At 47.0% G+C, this 27,087-nt stretch overlaps 1 protein-coding gene across 2 annotated transcripts in view; it reads right to left on the reverse strand.

The window, feature by feature from the left end:
- Positions 1 to 27,087, reverse strand: part of LOC135050310 (interferon-induced GTP-binding protein Mx1-like) — a 139,381-nt gene that overhangs the window by 104,608 nt on the left and 7,686 nt on the right. For both annotated transcript variants that reach the window (XM_063956714.1, XM_063956713.1), the window contains exons 4-5: positions 25,574 to 25,711; positions 5,727 to 5,881 (exon numbers count right to left, since the gene is read on the reverse strand). In XM_063956714.1, coding sequence (XP_063812784.1) covers positions 5,727 to 5,881; positions 25,574 to 25,711 — 293 coding nt within the window. The remainder of the gene's footprint in view (positions 1 to 5,726; positions 5,882 to 25,573; positions 25,712 to 27,087) is intronic.

The raw sequence follows: 27,087 nt of genomic DNA on the forward strand, positions 1-27,087 counted from the left end.
AATGAAATTGGGAGGTCAGTTCCTTGTAGACACAGGAACAGCCGGGTAAACGTTGTAATTTATTTGTAAATGTTTCTTTTTCCCATCTCTGATGTTCATCGGCAGAACTCAAACATCACATAGCTACTTGGTCTTTGCAGAAGTCTACCTAACCCCAGTGTGACCTACCGACATCGGTGTGTCCTGGCCAGGCACAGAAAGGTGGAGTGTGGAAATACTGGTGGGGGAGACTGCGCAAAGATACCAATGGATGTGTTGGTGTGACAGCCTGATGGTGAACGGAAGATCTGACAATGTTTTTTATTTGTTGTTTTATATAACATATATATGAATTATTCTCTCTCTCGTTTGTTTTTCTCTCTTCTCTTCTTTCTCATGTTTTAAAGATGGTATGTCACACATCAGTTAGACAAATGGTAATGCAAGATTTTTTGCTCCTTACAGAGAGATCGCTGATTTGGAAGGAATATTGTATCACCGGAGTGTTCGTTTGGAAGACTGAGAGACAGCACCTTTGAGATGACAGCAGAACAAGAAGAACAACAAGACTAGAGGACATAAGACATCGTAACATTTTTCTTTCCCCTCAAAGTATTTTTTTTTGTACCCCCATTACAAATTTCTTTCTCCTCCTGTAAGATGGACACGCCCCAAGAGAATGCAGTCCGTGTTTTCCTGTTGACCAGAGCAGTCTGTTCCGGTGAGAGTACCAGTGAGGTCGAGAAAGGAGGTTTCTGATGACTGAGACGGAGGTGTAAATTTCCAATAGCAACACAATCACCAAGCAAAGGCGAGTACCAGAAAACGATCTAGCAGCCATGTTATTTGTAGACATTGTGAAGGATTGTTAGCTAAAGAGAACTGCATCTGTAGGCATTGTGACAGTATAGTTGAGGATGGGTGCATCAAGAAATGTCAGTCCAGTTTTAATATCCACATGGACCGGCACCCATTGAGTGACTATCACTCATTAGTGGGTAAAGTGTTAAATCAGACAGACTGTTGGGTATGCTCTCAAGTACCTCAAGGCCATAGCAAATCAGGACTAGCACCATTCCCTTTAACTGTAGGAGAGGTACTTGAGCTAAGTGGTGGGAGGCCGGTGGACAGGAGGTTTAATATCTCTAGTCCTCCTAGTTTGAAGCTCCACCAATATCATGTGGATAGGTCCTTAGTGTGCTTTAACATTTCCAATCCCCGAAAGCCGGGAAATTGGGAAGTGTCATGGAGTAATCGAACCATGACATTCTCACATAGAGCCGACAGATTGCCCATAGACACAGAACTTATACGCCAGATAGCCGACCATAGGAAATTCTTTCGGTATAGGTACACCTTAGGAAGTGGGATCATGCGAGTTGGAGAAGTATCACCAGGATACTGTGCACAGATCGTACAAACTGATACGTGTACTAAACAGATGAAAGAATTAGGGTTAGGAGATTTCACATGGAAAATTTGTAATATGGTAATGTCATACTCCGTCCCATATGTTCTCCCCGATGATGCATATTTCATATGCGGGAGGAAGGCGTATAAGTGGCTTGCCCCAAACTCAGAGGGATTATGTTGTATTGGAAAAGTATTTCCTGAAGTAATGACTGTATCCCATAACAAAATGAAAGATATTCATCGTAGTGCCCAAGCTCCTTATACTCACACTCATTATGAACACATCGTTAAACGGCACCTGATAGAAAGAACACAGCATCCGGCCTCTGACCTGATCCATGAATCCACCGGGATTCAAGTCCTACTCGCGTTAGATGTCACTCGTACCGCCAGAGTGTTGAATTATAGATATATATCTGCGCTTGCAAATTTATTAGACAATATCACTGAAATGTATGACGACACGTTCAGGTATACTGGGAGAGAGTTACAAGCCTACAAAACAGAACTGGTTCAGCATAGGATGATTCTCAATTATCTCACAGCAGTAACGGGCGGGTATTGTGTCACCTTGGCTACTCAATATGGAGTAAAGTGTTGCACGTATATTACAAACAGCACTGAGGACCCGGTCGAGGTCATAGACAAAAAAAAATGGATGACATTTTGCAATTAAAATGGGAGTTCCGAAGGAAACACAATCTCACCATTGCTGCTGTGGGTAATGGGCTGACCAGTTGGGTGTCATGGTTGAACCCATGAAACTGGTTCTCTGGTTTAGAAGAATGGGCCCAAGGTGTTATTATGGATGTAGGGAAATTTCTTTTGTGTATTCTGGGTGTCATCATATTGGTCGGTCTGATATTTAGATGCGTTCGAGGTTTAACGAAGTGTAAAGGTAATACCAGAGTGATGAGCTTAAGGAGCGAAGATACTATAATAACAACGACTAATTTGATGTATGACCCAACGATAGAGACAATGTTGTGATGAAAATGTGATTCCACGGTCCGTTTCTTTCACCCGTTTCTCCTTTGTTTTCCTCCAAGGTACAAAGACATCCGCTTGGAAGAAGAATTTGACAACCTTTTACACAGACCACTGATGGACAATGCCATAGACCCCCAATATCCCTAGTGACTTTAACTTTTACGATAGCCCAATACTTTAAAGATTGTAAGTCTATGGACATTGAGAAAGCTTTTGCTCACCATTTATAGCAAAAGCATCGGGAGACTACAGTCAACATGTACATCGAGACAAGACACAAGACAAGACTTCAATCGGCAAATGTATATTAAACTCACATAGTTTATGACTGCATTTACCATAATTGCTTCTTATCTTCATTTCTACAGCCTTCAGGTAATAACACACATAGTCGATAGGGAATATAGACACAGATATCAGCACTCACATACCCCCCCATTCATGTATCATCAACTAAAATGTGCTCCCCCATTTTGTTGCAACCAAAATCCGAAAACAGCTCGGTAAAGTTTGACAGCCCATCCACAGACCATTAATACGGGATAAGAAGGAATTCAAATGTATACTTCACAATACCTCGAAGCTTGATTTAAAACACGTACAGCACGATGATACATGACCCCTCAAACATGGACTCATACACACATGCTTCCACTATCTCACTAGGTCATACCTTTTTCCCACCTTCTCCTCTCCTCCCTTTTCCTCAATCATAAAATGGTACTAACATGATGGTATATATATATATATATATTTTTTTTTTTTTGAATTGTTTTAGGAAGTGGCAGTTATTGATGACTGCCAAAGGGTGGACTGTCAAAGTCAGAAAAATATCATGCTACACGTTGCCATATATTCCTCATGCGCTTGCCCGCTGCACGTGCACATTTTCTCCCGTGTGTGCGCATACTCAGTTGCGTGACGGCGCCTCCACGGCCATGCGCTCGAGCGCATGGTATGTGCATTTACGGTAGAGTTTGTGTGCGTCTAGCGAGCGACTCAATCGCTACTCAATAAATCCAAATAGTGCGTTTTATAGATAATGTTCCCCTTAATAATAACTGTAAGTCTGTTTAATGTAGTTGGTCCCTGGACAAAGGAATTCCTCTTTTTATGGTACGAAGGGCCACACAGGGTTTGAGCAGTTGTGCTTGGTACCTAACCGAAGAGTATTTTAATAGCAACAATCTGGTGCTGGTTAGGTAAAGATTAATCGCTGCAGCATATAGTTATGGCCATTAGTAGTTTCTGGACATTTATTTACTGTCCATGTGTTGGAAATCCTGAGATTCCCTCCCCCCCTTGTAAAGTTTGAAATAGTCACAGCCCACCTGTTCAAACTAACCTATGACCTTTTGTTATGATGCGAGGAGACATTCCTGTGTCCAATGAACAATGAGATTATAGGTCCCTTTGTAGTGTACTGTATGCAGTGTATATAAGATCAGCCAGCCTGGGCAGCTCACTCTCTCACTCTCCACAAACGGTTTTCATCTTGACTAACTTGGAGCTGGTACCAGAAAGCTGCGCAGCAATCATTCCCAGTGTGTGTAAGTAATTCTCTGTAATCAACCTGTTCCCTGTTTGTATTGGCCATACTCTCTCTCTCTCACTCTGTTATAGTATAAGATTGTGACGCTATTGTATATTTATGTATAGTTATCCTGCTTAGATATTGATGTTAGTATGTAGAGTATAAGCTGTAACTGTGTACCCCTTTTAATATATCTAAAAGCTCGTTAGTAAAGGTTTTGGAACCTCAGCAGGGTGTCTGTGTCTCTCTAGCTAGTACAAAGGGTTTCTGAGTATCTCAATTGCTCAAACAGCTTGCATACTCACAAAGGTTCAGTGTTAAATGCATTATAGTACCACGGTATTAAGGTTTACAGTGTAAGCATATTCTGTGTTTAAAGTTATAAAGGTTACTGTCTGTGTGTATGCTCGCTGTGGGTATTCCGTACACCCAGCACAGCATGTGTACTTAATTTGCGTACCACGTGCGAGGTCTTCAAATAGCGTACGGAGTACGTAGCATGTGCACGTGGTTTAGCAGCCATTACGGCTACACGGTATTAGTATATAGCTAATGTTAAAAGGTAGATATTTGACTCTATCAATACACAGAGCTAGTGGGGGATTTGTTCGTAGTAAGTTCATCACAAAGGACACGTGGACACCCGCTTAGGTTAGAGGAGAGGAGATTTCGCACACAGAGACTGAAAGGTTTCTTCACAGTAAAGACAATACATATTTGGAATTCCCTGCCTGAGAGAGTAGTAATGGCGAACTCGTCTCTACTTTTAAGAATGGGCTATATAAATGTCTAAAGAAAAATGATATACAGGGATATGATGGGTAACTCATACACTATAGTAATAAAACAAAATATATAAAATAACAAACAAAAAAAGAAAAACCAAGTCGTACTTGAAATAACGGCTAAACACTCACCCCAGTTAAGTTTAGTCTTAAAAAATATTACAGTGTAGGAGAGGGGTGGCCGGCTTTTGGGATCTGGGATCTACTTTTTGTTCACTTACTTACCGGTGATCTACCGGCATCAAATAACACCAATAATAACGCTCACATTTAAAAATAGCATTAATAATGACGCCATCAAATAACAGCACCAATAATAATGCGCACATTTAAAAATAGCATTAAAAATGACAAAATCAAATAACCCCCCTCTGTGCAAATGCCCTCCCTTTGCTGATCCCCCCCCTTGTGCAGATACCCCCCTTCCACTCCCCTGCATAATAGCCCCCTGTACAATAATCCTCTCTTTGCAGATCCTCCACCCTTTGTGAAGACACCACGCTCTGTGCAGTTCCCCCTCCCCCTCTTTGCAGATCATCCCTCCCCTTGTGAAGAAACCCCTCTTTGCATAACTTACCTGACAAGTTGTCACGCTGCCTAGCTTCAGTCCTCCCTCTCCCCGCAGTCACGGCTCCAGCTGTCACGCTGCATGGCCTCCCGTTGGCTGCTTCTCCCGTGTTGTCGCCACCGCCGGCTGGATCAAACTGGATCCAACTAGCACCCAGGCTCCTCACATCACGGGTGACATCATTACGTCACCCACACACTGCATCCCTGGGAACTGTGAAGAGAAGCAGCGGCAGCAGGCTCCTTACAGTCATTTTCGGTTAAGTATGTTGCGACCTACCGGCAGGTGCTCCAAGAGCTACCGGCCGATCGCGATCTACCTTCTGGTATAGGAGATCACTAACAGGTTGAACTCGATGGACAATTGTCTTTTTTCAACCTCACAAACTATGTTACTATGTTACAATACCTCAACAACTGTTTACCAGAGAGACGTTTGCCAGAATCTAACATCTCACCTTGACTCCAATGTCCTTTGGCTGGTTTCCAACAGCCACTCTTGCAATTCCAGGGAGATCAATGAGCGTCAGGTCGGGAACCTCAGGAGAGATCACCTCAAGGCTTATAAGATTAGAACTGATCCCGACACCTGGTCCAGCCATTGTGTCCTGAGCTGCAAATGAGATTGGGGAAAACAACATTGGGTAAATGACTGGGGCCAACACTCCCTTAGGAGAACTACTGTATGTAGGTGATGCCTATGTCAGATGTTCTCAATGCGGTCCTCAACGTACCCCAACAGTCCAGGTTTTAGGTATGTCCATGGCTCAGCACAGATGGTTAAAGCAAACTGACTGAGGTACTAATTAAGTCACTTGTGGCCAAGCATGGATAAACTTAAAACCTGGACCATTGGGGTGCCTTGAGGACCGCGTTTGAGAACCTCTGGCCTATGTTACTCAATTCCTGTTCAAGCCACATGGATAGCACTTTCTGGTCTACTTTATTTATCTCCCTTAGTGTCATATTTGTTAAACACGCTTTTCATTAGGTATACCCTGAGTGTATTAAAATTCTGCAGTAGATATTGGAGATGACGTTAGCTATTGTACTGTAGCCTACGGTTTACTCTTCCCATAATACCGGGAATAGCTACTCGCACAGGCGTTGTCTGTAAAGATGAGCAGTTCGGTTTTCCTGAAATAAGAACTTAGGGGTTCTGAGTCAAATCGCGTTGCAGCTCAGAATCACTTTGAGGTCTCAAGTGGAACCAATGTCCAACTCGATTCTGTTGTCAGTTCGGAACTTGGATTTAGAAACCGAGTCGGGGTTTGGATTGCATTTAATCGGGTCAAATTTACATGATTTAGCTGTTTTGGATTTTTTACTTTATTTTATCGATTTTATCAATATTTATTAAAAAAATCCAGATCCAAAACAAAAACACGGGGCCCATGCACATTTCTAGTTGTCTGATGAGCTTGCATGCATAGTAGGCCACCCAAGGTCCCACAGGACAAAGTAAGTGATGCAATCACTTTACTTTACCAATCGCAGAAACGCATGCTTACCTACATACAGTACATGGTAGGTTATTTATTTTATTTATTTATTTATTAACAGTTTTTTATATAGCGCAGTAAATTCCGTTGCGCTTTACAATTGGAAATAACAATGATATAAGAAAACTGGGTAATAACAAACAGTCATAGAGGTAGGAAGGCCCTGCTCGCAAGCTTACAATCTATAGGGAAATAGGCATGGATACACAAGGATAGGTGCTATCTATTGCATAGTTGTCCACCAGATTGCAAAGGTTCTTGGTGGGCTGTATGATATGGTCATACAGCAATGATGAGCCGGGGTCGAGAGGAAGGGAAAGTTAAGAATAAGAAGACATGGGGGGCGTGGCTTGGATCGGCATGGAGCAGCTGCTTGCAGCCTTAGCTCTCCACTACCATACTGTTTTCCCATCCTTTTGCCCTGACCTGTGGCTCCTGTGACCTGCCTAACTGGTGGCTGAAAGCGTGCTGTACCTGCAGCCGCTAATACGGACCCTATGCTTGGCGCGGTGCCTTACTTGTGACCCATTCAGTGTGCTGGCCCGGCTCCCAGACACTGCGCCCGTCATCGCTGCAGCTTCCGGGACGGCGAGTGGTAGCGCTTCCGGCGGTGGCTGTGTGCTGATCCTCCGGATGGAGAGACGCGATGGTGGGGGCCCTGTCTTACATACGGACCAGCGGAGGTGCTTGCCCGGGGACCGACGGTGATATTACAGGCGGCTAAGTGCAGTGTGAAAAGCCTGCGAAGCCGCCATTTTCTACAGCTCCTGCAATCCTTCTCCCCCTGTAGTGCCGTGCAGCGGAGTGGGCTGGGGCTACCCCTCTCTCTCCTTCCTGGGCTTAATAAATATATAAAGGGATGTGCCTTGGCTGAGGTTTCACCTACTTTTGCTGTGGAAAGTATATAGCTGGAGGCTGACACTTTGACGCTGCTGCACCTGTGCTCATACGTTTTGCTTGTGTGCTGACTCAGCCATCCTTACAGTCACTTACTTACAGAGTGATCTAAAGTGTGCACGCGAGACTGCCGTTACTCTATTGTTTATCATATTGACCCGACCCGTGCTGCTCTGGCCCCTGTGCTGACCCTGTACTATTTGGGAACTTTTTGCTGTAATATACTTTTTAACTCCGTGTCCGGTGCTGCAATGGTGAGAGGAGGTCAAAGTGCGGCAGACGCCGCTGCGAAATTGGAGAAATTTGCTAGACCGCAGCAGGCATCTCATTTGGCGAGGCAGGGAGACACTAATCCATCCTCGCCTGCGGCTGAGGTCGATGCCCCTGACCCAAATGAGCAAGTGCATTCTACCCAGCAGATACTACAGGCTATTTCTGCGTCTGAGCAGAGGGTCACTGATAAGATTGGGCAAGTGCAGGTGGACGTCTCTCTACTCAGACAAGACCTACAGAAAATCCGGGAGAGAGTGGGTGAGACGCAGCATCGGATATCGGCTCTGGAAGATACTACATCACCCCTACAAACGAAAGTGGATGCCTTATCTACCCAGATGGTGTCTATGCAAGCCAAAATGTCCGTTATAGAGGGGAGATTGCGGCGCAACAATGTTCGGTTTGTTGGGCTCCCTGAGAGAGCAGAGGGCACCTCCCCGGAGTCGTTTCTTGAAGGTTGGCTTGTTAAATTATTTGGTAAGGAAGCATTTACCTCTCAATTCGCGGTGGAGCGAGCACACAGACTCCCGCTTAGACCGCCGCCGCCGGGGACCCCGGCTAGGACTTTTATTGCACGTTTAAAGACCGTGACGCTGTACTTCGCCTGGCTCGGGATATTGACAGCCGGCATCCCATCTGCCTGTAATCCATACCCAACCCAATTCCATCAATAGGTATACAGTAGATCTAGCCTCTCCTCCATGTAGACTCCTCCATGTAGACTATAAAGCTCTTTCTCTTGGCAGAACATTAAGTCTTTGGTTACAACCAGGAGTGATTATCTATTGGCACGAATAACAAACCGATATTGATATCCACATTAAAGTGCCACATTATCATAACCTAATAGTCTCACCTTATTTCATCTATATTACATTCTGAACACCTCAAAATTAATCTTTATATCATTATAGACTAAATGCTTCCCCCTTAGAAGGTCCATTGGAGGTGCTCACCTCGTTCTAATTTTTACTGAGTAACTTTATCCTTGTACATTTCTGTGTGTAACCTTACTGTCTTTTTAATAATTGATGAAAAGGTAATTTTTAAATCTTTTTTATTACAGTATTAAGTGCACCCCAACAAAGAGTCTTTCTTTCCTCTTTTTTCTTTTGACTAATATTACTAACTCTGGGAGCACCACCATCAGGCGAAAGTTCTCAGACTCCCTGAGCGTATAATACTGTAACTAACTTCTACCATTGGTCATCTTGACAATAACTCTAATAAGAAGCATTGCTACCGCAGTCCAGGGCAGAACCAGTGCACAGCAATCTCAAACCTCTTGTTTCTTTCAGACAACATCACATACCTGGGGGTTTATTTACTAAAGTCCCGATTTTGAGGGTGATTTCGAATTGTCCGCTCGCTAGCTGCTTCTAGCAGCATTGCACACGCTAAGCCGCCGCCCTCTGGGAGTGTATCTTAGCATAGCAGAATTGCGAACGAAAGATTAGCAGAATTGCGAATAGAAATTTCTAAGCAGTTTTTGAGTAGCTCCAGACCTACTCACAAATAGCAATCAGTTCAGTCAGTTTCGTTCCTGGTTTGACGTCACACACACGCCCAGCCACTCCATCGTTTCTCCAGACACTCCCGCGTTTTTCCCTGAAACGCCTGCATTTTTCCGCACACTCCCAGAAAACGGTCAGTTTCCGCCCAGAAACACCCACTTCCTGTCAATCACACTCCGATCAGTAGAACGATGAAAAAACTTTGTTACGCCGTGAGTAAAATACCGAACTTTTGTGCTAATTTACTTGGCGCAGGCGCGCTGCGTACATTGCGCATGCGCAGTTTGCGACTAATCGCACCGTAGTGAAAAATAATAACGAGCAAACAACTCGGAATGACCCCCAATATCCGAGAGGTGCTTATATAACTCATATAATATCCGGGTGGTGCTTATATCACTCAGATAATATTCCTGGAGGTGCTTATATCCCGCAGATAATATTCCTAGAGGTGCTTATATCACTCAGATAATATCCTGGAGGTGCTTATATGACTCAGATAATATCCGGGTGGTGCTTATTTCACTCATATAATATTCCTGGAGGTGCTTATATCACTCATATGATATTCCTGGAGGTGCGTATATCACTCATATAATATTTCTGGAGGTGCTTATATCATTCATATAATATTTCTGGAGGTGCTTATATCACTCATATGATATTCCTGGAGGTGCTTATATCACTCATATGATATTCCTGGAGGTGCTTGTTTCACTCATATAATATTCCTGGAGGTGCTTATATCACTCATATGATATTCCTGGAGGTGTGTCAGGTTCGGTTTTGCTTGTGTCCCCGGAGGGGGCGCTTGTGGGTCAGTGGAGGTAGGATGGAAGAAGTGAGGAGGCTGGATTGGGTTTCTGCGCATCAGCGCAATGGTGTTTTATTAACATAAAAGTTCACACAATAAGGCAGCAGAATAACGTGCAGGAATAAACAATAAAAAGTATGCAATGGAAATGGTGCAGCTTGGAAGCTGAGAGTCTATGGAGGAAATGGTAATGATGGATAAGTTCACTGGTGTGAGAACCAGAATGGTTTAAAACGTGGAGCCAGCAGAGATGGTGATATATGTGTAGCAAACCTGGTAGCAGATGCAGGAGACTCAGGTGGAAGTTCACAGAGCAGTTCGTTAAGCACAGGCAGCTAGCAAGCTGCTTCACGGGTGAGGTGATGGAATGCACCTGGAGAGAGTCTCTACTGCAGAGGCTGAAGCACACTGTGGTTGTAGTTAGGTGTGGAGCCAAATACAGATGCAGGGGTTGCTGATGCTTGTAGTTCCACGGAGATGTAGGAAGGTAACCAGGAACACGGAGGAACAGGAAGGTAACCAGGAACACGGAGGATCCAGGAAGGTAACCAGGAACACGGAGGATCCAGGCACATGGGTCGCAGGAGTGACACAAAGTTCAGGACAACCACAGGCTCATCCTGCAGCTCCTGATATACCCCCTGGTGTGCAGACATTGGCTGGAGTGGAACAAGGAGGCGCGGCCAAGCTCCGGATTGGCCGCCGTACTCAGGCTGATGGAGACTGTCATGGCGGCGCGCATGCCGCGGCCCGGCGGGAACGTGGCGTGCTCTCACGCCTGCTGACAACAGGAGTGCTCCCAGGCCTAGGATGACGTCCGGCAACAGGGAATCGGGTGACAGCAAAACGTAGGGACCCCGGACGGAGTCCGCACCGACGGACAGATGTAACTGTGGTGAGTCGATTCCTGACAGTACCCCCTCCTTTATGGGTGGGCACCGAACACCCACGTGGCTTGGAAGGGTGAGTTCTGTGGAAGATACGGACCAACCTTGGAGCATGGACGTCAGAAGAATTCACCCAGCTTCTCTCCTCAGGACCATAACAGGACCAGTCTATGAGGTATTGCAAACGACCGTACCGGCAACGAGAATCCAGAATCTTCTCTATTTCAAACTCTACGCCCCGCTGGGTTCGTATTCTGGGACCAACTGGAAGAGCTCTTTGGAAGCGATTCAGGACTAACGGTCTGAGGAGAGAGATATGAAAGGCATTAGGAATTCGTAATGAAGGAGACAATTTGAGTTTGTAAGCCACCGGACTGATGACTTTTTCGATGGTGAAGGGACCGATGAAGCGTGGTGCGAACTTCATCGATGGCACTCTAAGACGGAGGTTCCGAGTGGAGAGCCAAACCTTCTCACCAGGCTTCAGGCTAGGAACTGCACGTCTTTTCCAGTCAGCAAAGAACTTATAACGACTGGAAGCTTTCTTGAGGGAAGCATGAATCTTCTTCCAGGTTGAAGAGAACTGACCCAAAACAACAGTGGCGGCAGGAACATCGATGTTAGGAAGGTCTTGAAAATCCAGAACACGAGGATGTTGTCCATATACAGCAAAGAATGGAGTTGTTTCTGTAGCAGTATGGTAGCGGAAGTTGTGGGCAAATTCGGCCCACGGAAGCAGATCCAACCAGTCATCTTGAGAAGATGAAACATAAAGTCTTAAAAAGGTTTCCAACTCTTGGTTTACCCTCTCTGTCTGCCCATTTGTCTGAGGGTGGTAATCCGACGAAAACTTAAGACTGACTTGCATGGCAGAACAAAGGGCTCTCCAAAACCTTGCCACGAACTGAACTCCACGGTCAGATATAATTTCAGTGGGCAGTCCATGTAAACGGAAAATCTCCCGTAGGAAGATTTGAGCAAGTTTTGGGGCAGAAGGGAGACCCTGGAGAGGAACAAAATGAGCCATTTTGGTAAACCTGTCAACCACAACCCAGATGGTATTATATCCTTGAGAAGAGGGAAGGTCGGAGATGAAATCCATGGACAGGTGTGACCAGGGACGGCTGGGAATAGATAATGGCTGTAACTGACCTGCTGGAGACTGACGAGGAGTCTTGTGCTGCGCACACTTAGGACAGGATGCCACAAAGTCTTTGATGTCGACTTTCATCTTCGGCCACCAGTATGTCTCGGAGAGAAACTTGAAGGTCTTTAGGACACCAGGATGCCCAGTGAATTTGGACTGATGAGCCCAAGACAGCAACTTGGGACGCAGTTCTGGGGAAACAAAAGTCTTACCAGGAGGCGGAGCAGGAGAAACTTGAGATGAAGCAAATACGACTGGATTCAGGATGGAATGCGGAACTGGATCGGACGTCCCTTCTTTGGACTCCATAGATCGGGACAAAGCGTCTGCTTTGATATTCTGGGAACCTGGGCGGAAATGAAGCTTAAAGTTAAAACGAGAAAAGAACATAGCCCACCGGGACTGGCGAGGATTAAGACACTGGGCTGCCTTTAAGTAAAGCAGATTTTTATGATCCGTATAGATGTTGAATGGAAATTTGGCCCCTTCCAGGAGATACCTCCATTCCTCAAGGGCCAGCTTGATCGCCAGTAGTTCTTGGTCACCAATGGAATAGTTAGCTTCTGCAGGAAGGAATTTACGAGAATAAAATCCACAAGGGTGAATCTTCCCATCAGTTCCCTTCTGGGAGAGAACAGCTCCAACTCCTACTGTGGAAGCATCCACCTCCAACTCGAATGGCTTGTTAACATCTGGTTGAGACAGAACTGGAGCAGACATGAAAGCCAGCTTGATTTTTTGAAATGCGGCTAAAGCTTCTTCTGACCAGTTGGAATGATCTGCCTCCTTCCGAGTTAAGCTGGTAATAGGAGCGATGAGAGTTGAGAATCCTCGGATGAACTTCCTATAATAATTAGCGAATCCCAGGAATCGCTGAATGGACTTGAGAGTATTCGGAATGGACCAATTGGCAATAGCTTCCAACTTTGTCGGGTCCATCTGGAGATCCGATCCGGAAATTATATACCCCAGGAAGGGTATGGAAGAGACTTCAAAAGTACACTTGAGCAACTTGCCGTAGAGACGGTTCTCACGAAGACGTCGGAGGACCTCACGGACTTGTAGACGATGAGAAGAGATATCTTGGGAGAAGATGAGGATATCATCCAGGTAAACTACAAGATACTTATACAGAACGTCACGGAAGATTTCGTTAACGAAGTGCTGGAATACTGCTGGGGCATTGCACAACCAGAATGGCATTACCAGGTACTCGTAATGACCATCTCGAGTATTAAAAGCTGTCTTCCATTCGTCACCACTACGGATCCTGATGAGATTATAGGCACCGCGGAGATCTAACTTGGTGAAGATGCGGGCTCCCTTGACTCTATCAAACAACTCAGTGATGAGGGGTAATGGATAGCTATTTTTGATGGTAATGTCATTGAGACCCCGGTAGTCGATGCATGGACGTAATCCTCCATCCTTCTTCTTAACAAAGAAAAAGCCCGCACCAGCGGGTGAAGATGAGGGGCGGATGAATCCCTTCTGTAAGTTCTCCCTGATGTAATCGCTCATCGCCTCTGTTTCAGGAACAGATAACGGATACGTACGCCCCCTAGGTGGTTTTTTGCCAGGAATGAGGTCTATGGGGCAATCCCACTCTCTATGGGGCGGCAGAACATCAGCAACCTTTTCACTGAAGACGTCTGAGAAATCTTGGTAGGCCGCAGGAAGACTTGACTGGGACTTGACTTCAGAAGACCTTATAGGGTAAAATTGAGCTAAGCAGGACTGACGGCAATGTGAACCCCAGGAAGTGAGTTGTAACGTAGACCAATCAATCCGCGGATTATGTAGTTTGAGCCAGGGCATACCCAACACAATCTCCTGGGTTGCCTGAGGAATAACTAAAAACTTTATTAATTCAGAATGCAGAAACCCGACTCCCAGTACCACTGGCTTGGTCTGGTGAGAGATATAGCCCTTGGAAATTCGGCTACCATCCACTGCAGTAATGTAGACTGGATATGAGAGTTTGCAGACAGGCAAATGAAACTTATCTACTGCAGCCTGAGTGATAAAGTTTCCCGTGGCTCCACAGTCCACCAACGCAGTTGCAGACTGGAGTCCAGCCGTAGTCTCTAAAGTCACAGGAAGAATAAGGTCTTGATTTGAAGGAGCTTGTCTAGAAGATCCCAACTTGACTCCTCCTTTACAAGTCAGGATCTGGCGTTTCCCGAACGCACTGTACAGGAATTAATCTGGTGACCTGTAGCCGCACAATAAAGACACAGTCTCTCACGGAGTCTTCTTGACCGCTCCTCAGGAGTTAAGCGGGACGCATTAATTTACATAGGCTCATCAGAAGGTGGAGGCTGAAATTGTACTGAAGGTACCATTCTTGACTTGCGAGGCTCACTACGAGCACGCTCACTGTTGCGTTCGCGAATGCGAGAGTCCAACTTGATGCACAGAGAGATTAGTTCAGACAATTGCTCAGGGACATCGCGGGTTGCCAGTTCATCCTTGATCCGATCCGAAAGTCCATGCCAGAAGGCTGCTACCAGGGCTTGGTTATTCCACTGGATCTCTGCGGCTAATGTCTGGAACTGGATGACATATTGGCCCATACTCCGGGTACCTTGACGAAGCTGAATAAGATCTGCAGAGGCTGATGTTGCACGACCCGGTTCGTCAAAGATGCGTCTGAAGGTTGAAACGAATTCAGCGTAGTTGTTCATCAGAGGGTCAGCACGTTCCCACAGAGGAGACACCCAACTCAAGGCAGAACCAGAGAGCAGTGAGATAATGTAGGCAACCTTGGATCTTGGCGTGGGGAAATTGTGTGATAATAATTCAAACTGGATTTCACATTGGTTAAGGAATCCGCGACATAGCTTCGGACTGCCATCATATTTGCTGGGCACGGGCAGGTGCAAGCGTGACACTGGAGCTGATGCAGCCGACATAGAAGAGCTCACAGCACTTGCAGGTGCTGGGGTAACTGGAACTGGAGAAGCAGGTACACTAGGCAGGGATTGTTGCAGTGTATCAATCCGGGAGGACATTCCTTGCAGGAACTGAAACATCTGCTGCTGCACAGCCTCTTGACCATCCAAACGGGAGACCAGATTTTGTAAGGCCCCTGACTCCACACTCTGACCACCGTCCGAGTCCATCGGTCCTGAACTTACTGTCAGGTTCGGTTTTGCTTGTGTCCCCGGAGGGGGCGCTAGTGGGTCAGTGGAGGTAGGATGGAAGAAGTGAGGAGGCTGGATTGGGTTTCTGCGCATCAGCGCAATGGTGTTTTATTAACATAAAAGTTCACACAATAAGGCAGCAGAATAACGTGCAGGAATAAACAATAAAAAGTATGCAATGGAAATGGTGCAGCTTGGAAGCTGAGAGTCTATGGAGGAAATGGTAATGATGGATAAGTTCACTGGTGTGAGAACCAGAATGGTTTAAAATGTGGAGCCAGCAGAGATGGTGATATATGTGTAGCAAACCTGGTAGCAGATGCAGGAGACTCAGGTGGAAGTTCACAGAGCAGTTCGTTAAGCACAGGCAGCTAGCAAGCTGCTTCACAGGTGAGGTGATGGAATGCACCTGGAGAGAGTCTCTACTGCAGAGGCTGAAGCACACTGCGGTTGTAGTTAGGTGTGGAGCCAAATACAGATGCAGGGGTTGCTGATGCTTGTAGTTCCACGGAGATGTAGGAAGGTAACCAGGAACACGGAGGAACAGGAAGGTAACCAGGAACACGGAGGATCCAGGAAGGTAACCAGGAACACGGAGGATCCAGGCACATGGGTCGCAGGAGTGACACAAAGTTCAGGACAACCACAGGCTCATCCTGCAGCTCCTGATATACCCCCTGGTGTGCAGACATTGGCTGGAGTGGAACAAGGAGGCGCGGCCAAGCTCCGGATTGGCCGCCGTACTCAGGCTGATGGAGACTGTCATGGCGGCGCCCATGCCGCGGCCCGGCGGGAACGCGGCGTGCTCTCACGCCTGCTGACAACAGGAGTGCTCCCAGGCCTAGGATGACGTCCGGCAACAGGGAATCGGGTGACAGCAAAACGTAGGGACCCCGGACGGAGTCCGCACCGACGGACAGATGTAACTGTGGTGAGTCGATTCCTGACAAGGTGCTTATATCACTCATATAATATTCCTGGAGGTGCTTATATCACTCATATAATATTTCTGCAGGTGCTTATATCACTCATATAATATTCCTGGAGGTGTTTATATCACTCATATAATATTCCTGGAAGTGCTTATGTCACTCATATAATATTCCTGGAGGTGCTTATATCACTCATATGATATTCCTGGAGGTGCTTATATCACTCATATAATATTCCTGGAGGTGCTTATATCACTCATATAATATTTCTGGAGGTGCTTATATCACTCATATAATATTTCTGGAGGTGCTTATATCACTCATATGATATTCCTGGAGGTGCTTATATCACTCATATGATATTCCTGGAGGTGCTTATATCACTCATATAATATTCCTGGAGGTGCTTATATCACTCATATAATATTCCTGGAGGTGCTTATATCACTCATATGATATTCCTGGAGGTGCTTATATCACTCATATAATATTCCTGGAGGTGCTTATATCACTCATATGATATTCCTGGAGATGCTTATATCACTCATATGATATTCCTGGAGATGCTTATATCACTCAGATAATATCCGGGAGGTGCTTATATCACTCATATAATATCCGGGAGGTGCTTATATCACTCATGATATTCCTGGAGGTGCTTATATCACTCATATGATATTCCTGGAGGTGCTTATATCACTCAGATAATATCCGGGGAGGTGCTTATATCACTCATATAATATCCGGGAGGTGCTTATATCACTCATATAATATCCGGGAGGTGCTTATATCACTCATATAATATCCGGGAGGTGCTTATATCACTCATATAATATCCGGGAGGTGCTTATATCACTCATATGATATTCCTGGAGGTGCTTATATCACTCATATGATATTCCTGGAGGTGCTTATATCACTCAGATAATATCCGGGGAGGTGCTTATATCACTCATATAATATCCGGGAGGTGCTTATATCACTCATATAATATCCGGGAGGTGCTTATATCACTCATATAATATCCGGGAGGTGCTTATATCACTCATATGATATTCCTGGAGGTGCTTATATCACTCATATGATATTCCTGGAGGTGCTTATATCACTCATATAATATTCCTGGAGGTGCTTATATCACTCATATGATATTCCTGGAGGTGCTTATATCACTCATATGATATTCCTGGAGGTGCTTATATCACTCATATAATATTCCTGGAGGTGCTTATATCACCCATATAATATTCCTGGAGGTGCTTATATCACTCATATAATATTCCTGGAGATGCTTATATCACTCAGATAATATCCGGGAGGTGCTTATATCACTCATATGATATTCCTGGAGGTGCTTATATCACTCATATGATATTCCTGGAGGTGCTTATATCACTCATATGATATTCCTGGAGGTGCTTATATCACTCATATAATATTCCTGGAGGTGCTTATATCACTCAGATAATATCCGGGAGATGCTTATATCACTCAGATAATATCCGGGAGATGCTTATATCACTCAGATAATATCCAGCAGGTGCTTATATCACTCATATAATATCCGGGAGGTGCTTATATCAATCATATGATATTCCTGGAGGTGCTTATATCACTCATATGATATTCCTGGAGGTGCTTATATCACTCATATGATATTCCTGGAGGTGCTTATATCACTCATATAATATCCGGGAGGTGCTTATATCACTCATATAATATCCGGGAGGTGCTTATATCACTCAGATATTGGGCCTAGGGAGTCAATCCGAGTTGTTCGCTAGCTGCATTCGTTCGCTGTGCAGCGATGAGGCAAAAAAACGGCACTTCTATGCATGCGTATGCGGCGCAATGCGCACACGCGACGTACTTTCACAACAGCCGAAGTAGTTTCACACAAGGTCTAGTGATGCTTTTCAGTCGCAATGCTGGCCGCAGAGTGATTGACAGGAAGGGGGCGTTTCTGGGTGTCAACTGACCATTTTCAGGGAATGATCGAGAAAATGCAGGCGTGCCCGGAAAAATGCAGGCGTGGCTTGCCGAATGCAGGGCGTGTTTGTGACGTCAAATCAGGAACTGAACGGTCTGAAGTGATCGCAAGCGCTGAGTAGGTCTGAAGCTACTCTGAAACTGCTCTAAATTATTTTGCAGCCGCTCTGCGATCCTTTCGTTCGCACTTCTGCTAAGCTAACATACACTCCCAGAGGGCAGCGGCTTAGTGTTTGCATGGCTGCTAAAAACATCTAGCGAGCGATCAACTCGGAATGACCCCCCTAATTCAGACCCGATCGTTTCTGCAAATTTGTTAGCAGTTGGGCAAAACCATGGCCCTCATTCCGAGTTGTTCGCTCGGTATTTTTCATCGCATCGCAGTGAAAATCCGCTTAGTACGCATGCGCAATGTTCGCACTGCGACTGCGCCAAGTAACTTTACTATGATGAAAGTATTTTTACTCACGGCTTTTTCTTCGCTCCGGCGATCGTAATGTGATTGACAGGAAATGGGTGTTACTGGGCGGAAACACGGCGTTTCAGGGGCGTGTGGCTGAAAACGCTACCGTTTCCGGAAAAAACGCAGGAGTGGCCGGAGAAACGGTGGGAGTGCCTGGGCGAACGCTGGGTGTGTTTGTGACGTCAACCAGGAACGACAAGCACTGAAATGATCGCACAGGCAGAGTAAGTCTGGAGCTACTCTGAAACTGCTAACTCGTTTGTAATCGCAATATTGCGCGTACGTCGGTCGCAATTTTAAGAAGCTAAGATTCACTCCCAGTAGGCGGCGGCTTAGCGTGTGTAACTCTGCTACATTCGCCTTGCGAGCGAACAACTCGGAATGAGGGCCCATGTGCACTGCAGGTGGGACAGATATAACATTTGCAGAGAAAATAAGATTTTACTCACCGGTAAATCTATTTCTCGTAGTCCGTAGTGGATGCTGGGACTCCGTAAGGACCATGGGGATTAGCGGCTCCGCAGGAGACTGGGCACAACTAAAGAAAGCTTTAGGACTACCTGGTGTGCACTGGCTCCTCCCACTAAGACCCTCCTCCAGACCTCAGTTAGGATACTGTGCCCGGAAGAGCTGACACAAATAGGAAGGATTTTGAATCCCGGGTAAGACTCATACCAGCCACACCAATCACACCGTATAACTCGTGATACTATACCCAGTTAACAGTATGAAATATAACTGAGCCTCTCAACAGATGGCTCAACAATAACCCTTTAGTTAGGCAATAACTATAAACAAGTATTGCAGACAATCCGCACTTGGGATGGGCGCCCAGCATCCACTACGAACTACGAGAAATAGATTTACCGGTGAGTAAAATCTTATTTTCTCTGACGTCCTAAGTGGATGCTGGGACTCCGTAAGGACCATGGGGATTATACCAAAGCTCCCAAACGGGCGGGAGAGTGCGGATGACTCTGCAGCACCGAATGAGCAAACTCTAGGTCCTCCTCAGCCAGGGTATCAAACTTGTAGACTGTTGCAAAAATGTTTGAACCCGACCAAGTAACAGCTCGGCAAAGTTGTAAAGCCGAGACCCCTCGGGCAGCCGCCCAAGAAGAGCCCACTTTCCTCGTGGAATGGGCTTTTACAGATTTAGGGTGCGCCAGTCCAGCCGCAGCATGTGCAAGTTGAATCGTGCTACAGATCCAGCGAGCAATAGTCTGCTTAGAAGCAGGAGCACCCAGCTTGTTGGGTGCATACAGGATAAATAGCGGGTCAGTTTTCCTGACTCCAGCCGTCCTGGAAACATATACTTTTCAGGGCCATGACTACGTCCAGTAACTTGGAATCCTCCAAGTCCCAAGTAGCCGCAGGCACCACAATAGGTTGGTTCACATGAAAAACTGATACCACCTTAGGAAGGAATTGGGAACGAGTCCTCAATTCCACCTTATCCATATAAAATACAGATAAGGGCTTTTGTATGACAAAGCCGCCAATTCTGATACACGCCTGGCCGACGCCACGGCCCACAGCATGACCACTTTCATTGTGAGGTATTGTAGCTCCACGGATTTAAGTGGCTCAACCCAATGCGACTTCAGGAAATCCAACACCACGTTGAGATCCCACGGTGCCACTTGAGGCACAAACGGGGGCTGACTATGCAGCACTCCCTTAACAAAAGTCCGAACTTCAGGCAGTGAAGCCAGTTCTATTTTGGAAGAAAATCGATAGAGCCGAAATCTGGACCTTCATGGAACCCAATTTTAGGCCCATAGTCACCTCTGACTGTAGGAAGTGCAGAAATTGACCTAGCTGAAATTTCTCCTTTGGGGCCTTCCTGGCCTCACAGCACGCAACATATTTCCACCATATGCGGTGATAATGGTTTGCGTTCACTTCTTTCCTAGCTTTAAATAGCGTAGGGATAACTTCCTCCGGAATGCCCTTTTCCTTCAGGATCCGGCGTTCAACCGCCATGCCGTCAAACGCAGCCACGGTACATCTTGGAACAGACAGGCCCCCTGCTGCAGCAGGTCCTGTCTGAGCGGCAGAGGCCATGGGTCCTCTGAGATCATTTCTTGGAGTTCTGGTTACCAAGCTCTTCTTGGCCAACCCGGAACAATGAGTATAGTTCTTACTCCTCTCCTTCTTATTATTCTCATTACCCTGGGTAAGAGAGGCAGAGAAGGGAACACATACACCGACTGGTACACCCACGGTGTTACCAGAGCGTCCACAGCTATCGCCTGAGGGTCCCTTGGCCTGGCGCAATATCTTTGTAGCTTTTTGTTGAGGCGGGACGCCGTCATGTCCACCTGTGGCCTTTCCCAACGGTGTACAATCATTTGGAAAACTTCAGGATGAAGTCCCCACTCTCCCGGGTGGAGGTCGTGTCTTCTGAGAAAGTCTGCTTCTCAGTTGTCCACTCCGGGAATGAACACTGCTGACAGTGCTAACACATAATTTTCCACCCATCGGAGAATCCTTGTGGCTTCTGCCATCGCAATCCTGCTTCTTGTGCCGCCCTGTCGGTTTACATGAGCGACCGCCATGATTTTGTCTGACTGGATCAGCACCGGCCGGTGTTGAAGCAGGGGTCTAGCCTGACTTAGGGCATTGTAAATGGCCCTTAGTTCCAGAATATTTATGTGTAGGGAAGTCTCCTGACTTTTCCATAGCCTTGGAAGTTTCTTCCCTGTGTGACTGCCCCCCAGCCTCGAAGGCTGGCATCCGTGGTCACCAGGACCCAGTCCTGTATGCCGAATCTGCGGCCCCCTAGAAGATGAGCACTCTGCAGCCACCACAACAGCGACACCCTGGCCCTTGGAGACAGGGTTATCCGCCGATGCATCTGAAGATGCGACCCGGACCACTTGTCCAACAGATCCCACTGGAAAATCCTTGCATGGGACCTGGCGAATGGAATTTCTTCGTAAGAGCTACCATCCTTCCCAGGGCTCGCGTGCATTGATGCACCGACACCTGTATACGTATTAGGAGGTCTCTGTCTAAAGACGACAACTCCTTGGACTTCTCCTCCGGGAGAAACCCTTTTTATCCTGTTCTGTGTCCAGAACCATACCCAGGAACAGTAGACGCGTCGTAGGAACCAGCTGCGACTTTGGAATATTCAGAATCCAGCCGTGCTGTTGTAGCACTTCCCGAGATAGTGCTACTCCGCCGAACAACTGATCCCTGGACCTCGCCTTTATAAGGAGATCGTCCAAGTACGGGATAATTATTTCGGCCATTACCTTGGTAAATACCTCGGTGCCGGGGACAGACCAACGGCAACGTCTGGAATTGTAATGACAATCCTGTACCACAATTTTGAGGTACTCCTGGTGAAGAGGGTAAGTAGGGACATGCAGGTAAGCATCCTTGATGTCCAGTGATACCATGAAATTCTCCAGGCTTGCAATAATCGCCCTGAGCGATTCCATTTTGAACTTGAACCTTCGTATATAAGTGTTCAAGGCTTTCAATTTTAGAATGGGTCTCACCGAACCGTCTGGTTTCGGTACCACAACATTTTGGAATAGTAACCCCGGCCTTGTTGAAGGAGGGGTACCTTGATTTCACCTGCTGGAAGTACAGCTTGTGAATTGCCGCCAGTACTACCTTTCTCCGAGGGCAGCAGGCAAGGCTGATGTGAGGTAACGGCGAGGGGGAGTCGCCTCGAACTCCAGCCTTTATCCCTGTGATACTATTTGCATAACCTAGGGATCCACCTGTGGGCAAGCCCACTGGTCCCTGAAGTTCCCGAGACGCGCCCCTACCGCACCTGTCTCCACCTGTGGAGCCCCAACGTCATGCGGTGGACTCAGAGGAAGCGGGGGAAGATTTTTGATCCTGGGAACTTGCTGCTGGTGCAGCTTTTTCCTTCTTCCCTTGTCTCTGTGCAGAAAGGAAGCGCCTTTGACCCGCTTGCTTTTCTGAAGCCGAAAGGACTGTACCTGAAAATACAGTGCTTTCTTAGGCTGTGAGGAAACCTGAGGTAAAAAAATTTCTTCCCAGCTGTTGCTGTGGATACGAGGTCCCAGAGACCATCCCCAAACAATTCCTCACCCTTATAAGGCAGAATCTCCATGTGCCTTTTATAGGCAGCATCACCTGTCCACTGCTGGGTTTCTAATACCCTCCTGGCAGAATGGACATTGCATTAATTCTGGATGCCAGTCTGCAAATATCCCTCTGTGCATCCTTTATATCTAAGACGACGTCTTTAATATGCTCTATGTTAGCAAACTATTATCCCTGTCTTAGAGTATTAATATTATCTGACTGGGTATCAGACCACGCTGCAGCAGCACTATTTATGCTGAGGCAATTGCAGGTCTCAGTATATACCCTGAGTGTGTATATACAGACTTCAGGATAGCCTCCTGCTTTTTATCAGCAGGCTCCTTCAAGGTGGCCGTATCCTAAGACGGCAGTGCCACCTTTTTTGACAAACGTGTGAGCGCCTTATCCACCCTAAGGGATATCTCCCAACGTGACCTATCCTCTGGCGGGAAAGGGTACGCCATCAGTAACTTTTTAGAAATTACCAGTTTCTTATCGGAGGAACCCACGCTACTTTACACACTTCATTCATTCATCTGATGGGGGAACAAAACACTGGCTGCTTTTTCTCCCCAAAAATAAAACCCCTTTTATGTGGTACTTGGGTTCATGTCAGAAATGCGTAACACATTTTTCATTGCCGAGATCATGTAACGGATGTTCCTAGTGGATTGTGTATATGTCTCAACCTCGTCGACACTGGAGTCAGACTCCGTGTCGACATCTGTGTCTGCCATCTGAGGTAACGGGCGCTTTTTTGAGCCCCTGATGGCCTTTGAGACGCCTGGGCAGGCGCGGGCTGAGAAGCCGGCTGTTCCACAGCTGTTTTACGTCATCCAGCCTTCTATGTAAGGAGTTGACATTGTCGGTTAATACCTTCCACCTATCCATCCACTCTGGTGTCGGCCCCACAGGGGGCGACATCCCATTTATCGGCCTCTGCTCCACCTCCACGTAACCTTCCTCATCCCACATGTCGACACAGCCGTACCGACACACAGCACACACACAGGGAATGCTCTGACTGAGGACAGGTCCCCACAAAGTCCTTTGGGGAGACAGAGAGAGAGTATGCCAGCACACACCAGAGCGCTATATAATGCAGGGATTAACACTATAACTGAGTGATTTTTCCCCCAATAGCTGCTTGTATAAACAATATTGCGCCTACATTTAGTGCCCCCCCTCTCTTTTTAACCCTTTGAGCCTGAAAACTACACGGGAGAGCCTGGGGAGCTGTCTTCCAGCTGCACTGTGAAGAGAAAATGGCGCCAGTGTGCTGAGGGAGATAGCTCCGCCCCTTTTTCGCTGACTTTTCTCCCGCTTTTTTATGGATTCTGGGAGGGGTATTTATCACATATATAGCCTCTGGGCGCCCTGCACCCATCAGTGACCGGAGTGTGAGGTGTGCATGAGGAGCAATGGCGCACAGCTGCAGTGCTGTGCGCTACCTTGGTGAAGACTGAAGTCTTCTGCCGCCGATTTTCCGGAACACTTCTTGCTTCTGGCTCTGTAAGGGGGCTGGCGGCGCGGCTCCGGGACCGAACATCAATGGCCGGTTCCATGCGGTCGATCCCTCTGGAGCTAATGGTGTCCAGTAGCCTAAGAAGCCCAAGCTACCACCAGTTAGGTAGGTTCGCTTCTTCTCCCCTTAGTCCCTCGCTGCAGTGAGTCTGTTGCCAGCAGATCTCACTGTAAAATAAAAAACCTAAAATATACTTTCTTTCTAAGAGCTCAGGAGAGCCCCTAGTGTGCATCCAGCTCAGCCGGGCACAAGAATCTAACTGAGGTCTGGAGGAGGGTCTTAGTGGGAGGAGCCAGTGCACACCAGGTAGTCCTAAAGCTTTCTTTAGTTGTGCCCAGTCTCCTGCGGAGCCGCTAATCCCCATGGTCCTTACGGAGTCCCAGCATCCACTTAGGACGTCAGAGAAAGTTAGATTTGGGTGAGTTATTTTGTTTCTGTGCAGAGTAAATACTGGCTGCTTTATTTTTACACTGTAATTTAGATTTCAGATTGAACACATCACACCCAAATCTATCTCTCTCGGCACATGTTATATCTGCCTCCCCTGCAGTGCACATGGTTTTGACCAACTGATAACAAATTTGCAGCAGCAATCAGGTCTGAAATACACCCAAAATCCAGGTGGTGCTTATATCACTCATATAATATCCGTGAGGTGCATATATCACTCAGATAATATTCCTGGAGGTGCTTATATCACTTAGATAATGGGTCGGATGTAATGCCGCCGAGTTTGGCAGACGTGCAGGATGCCGGCCGAACTCAGACTTTTTTGTTAAAGGGGCAATCATTTACAAGGCATGGCTTTGGCTTGTGATTGATTGCCCCTTTAAAAAAAAGTCAGAGTTCGGCCGGCATACCACATGACCGCCGAACTTGGGCCGCATTCCATCCGGCCCATTATCTGGTTGGTGCTTATATCACTCATATAATATCCAGGAGATGTGTATATCACTCAGATAATATCATGGAGTTGCTTATATAAGATAATATCCGGGAGATGCTTCTGTCACTTAGATAATATGAGGAGGTGCTTATATCACTCATATAATATCACTGGAGGTGCTTATATCACTCATATAATATCCCTGGAGGTGCTTATATAATTCCTATAATATCCGGGAGGCGCTTATATCACTCACCGTACATGATTTCCTCCTCCACCTCCATGGGATTCTCCAGCTCCTGGATGACTGTCATGTAGCTGATTTTTCCTTTCCATTCTGAACCATTTTTACCTTTCACAAGTTTAAGCTCTAGGGGACATCGGGTGACGATACCTGCAGAACAAAGAGAGGTTCTAAGTGATCAAGAATTATAGGGCCTAGTTCATTATAGCATGCGATAGGCCTGCTTCAGATGTGGCTGGAGGTGCTATCACTGCTGCATACATAGAATCAGCAGTGGGATGCAGTTATGGGGGCTCGCTGCCGGGATTCTGACAGAAGGGATGCCGCTGTCGGTATACTGATAGCCGGCATCCAATCTGGCGGTAAACCATACCAATTCTGCAGCAGCGATAGCACTATTATGGTAATGCATTATGGGATGTAACACCTCCTGCTGCATTAGTGATCCGAGCTGCGTAGTAGGACACAGTATGGGATCACCTGCAACACCATTGGCCGGCTGCGTGACCCATGGGGGTCATGGAGGAGAGGATGGACAGGAGCAGCCAAAGCCACTGAGAAGACCAGCCGCTGCAAGAGCCGGGGAGCTGGACAGAAGCAGAGGTGAGTCAGAGCTACTAAGGAGACCAGCTTCTGCAAGAGCCGGGGAGCTGGACAGAAGCAGAGGTGAGTCAGAGCTACTAAGGAAACCAGCTGCTGCAAGAGCCGGGGAGCTGGACAGAAGCAGAGGTGAGTCAGTGCTACTAAGGAGACCAGCTGCTGCAAGAGCCGGGGAGCTGGACAGAAGCAGAGGTGAGTCAGAGCTACTGAGGAGAACCAGCCACTCCAAGAGCCGGAGAGCTGGACAGAAGCAGAGGTGAGTCAGACCTACTGAGGAGAACCAGCTGCTGGAAGAGCCAGGGAGCTGGACAGAAGCAGAGGTGAGTCAGAGCTACTAAGGAGACCAGCTGCTGCAAGAGCCGGGGAGCTGGACAGAAGCAGAGGTGAGTCAGAGCTACTGAGGAGAACCAGCTGCTGCAAGAGCCGGGGAGCTGGACAGAAGCAGAGGTGAGTCAGAGCTACTAAGGAGACCAGCTGCTGCAAGAGCCGGGGAGCTGGACAGAAGCAGAGGTGAGTCAGAGCTACTGAGGAGAACCAGCCGCTGCAAGAGCCGGGGAGCTGGACAGAAGCAGAGGTAAGTCAGAGCTACTAAGGAGACCAGCTGCTGCAAGAGCCGGGGAGCTGGACAGAAGCAAAGGTGAGTCAGAGCTACAAGGAGACCAGCTGCTGCAAGAGCCGGGGAGCTGGACAGAAGCAGAGGTGAGTCAGAGCTACCAAGGAGACCAGCTGCTGCAAGAGCCGGGGAGCTGGACAGAAGCAGAGGTGAGTCAGAGCTACTAAGGAGACCAGCTGCTGCAAGAGCCGGGGAGCTGTACAGAAGCAGAGGTAAGTCAGAGCTACTGAGGAGAACCAGCTGCTGCAAGAGCCGGGGAGCTGGACAGAAGCAGAGGTGAGTCAGAGCTGCTAAGGAGACCAGCTGCTGCAAG

Source organism: Pseudophryne corroboree, chromosome 2 (assembly GCF_028390025.1).
Source record: "Pseudophryne corroboree isolate aPseCor3 chromosome 2, aPseCor3.hap2, whole genome shotgun sequence".
NCBI classification, from domain to species: Eukaryota; Metazoa; Chordata; class Amphibia; order Anura; family Myobatrachidae; genus Pseudophryne; species Pseudophryne corroboree.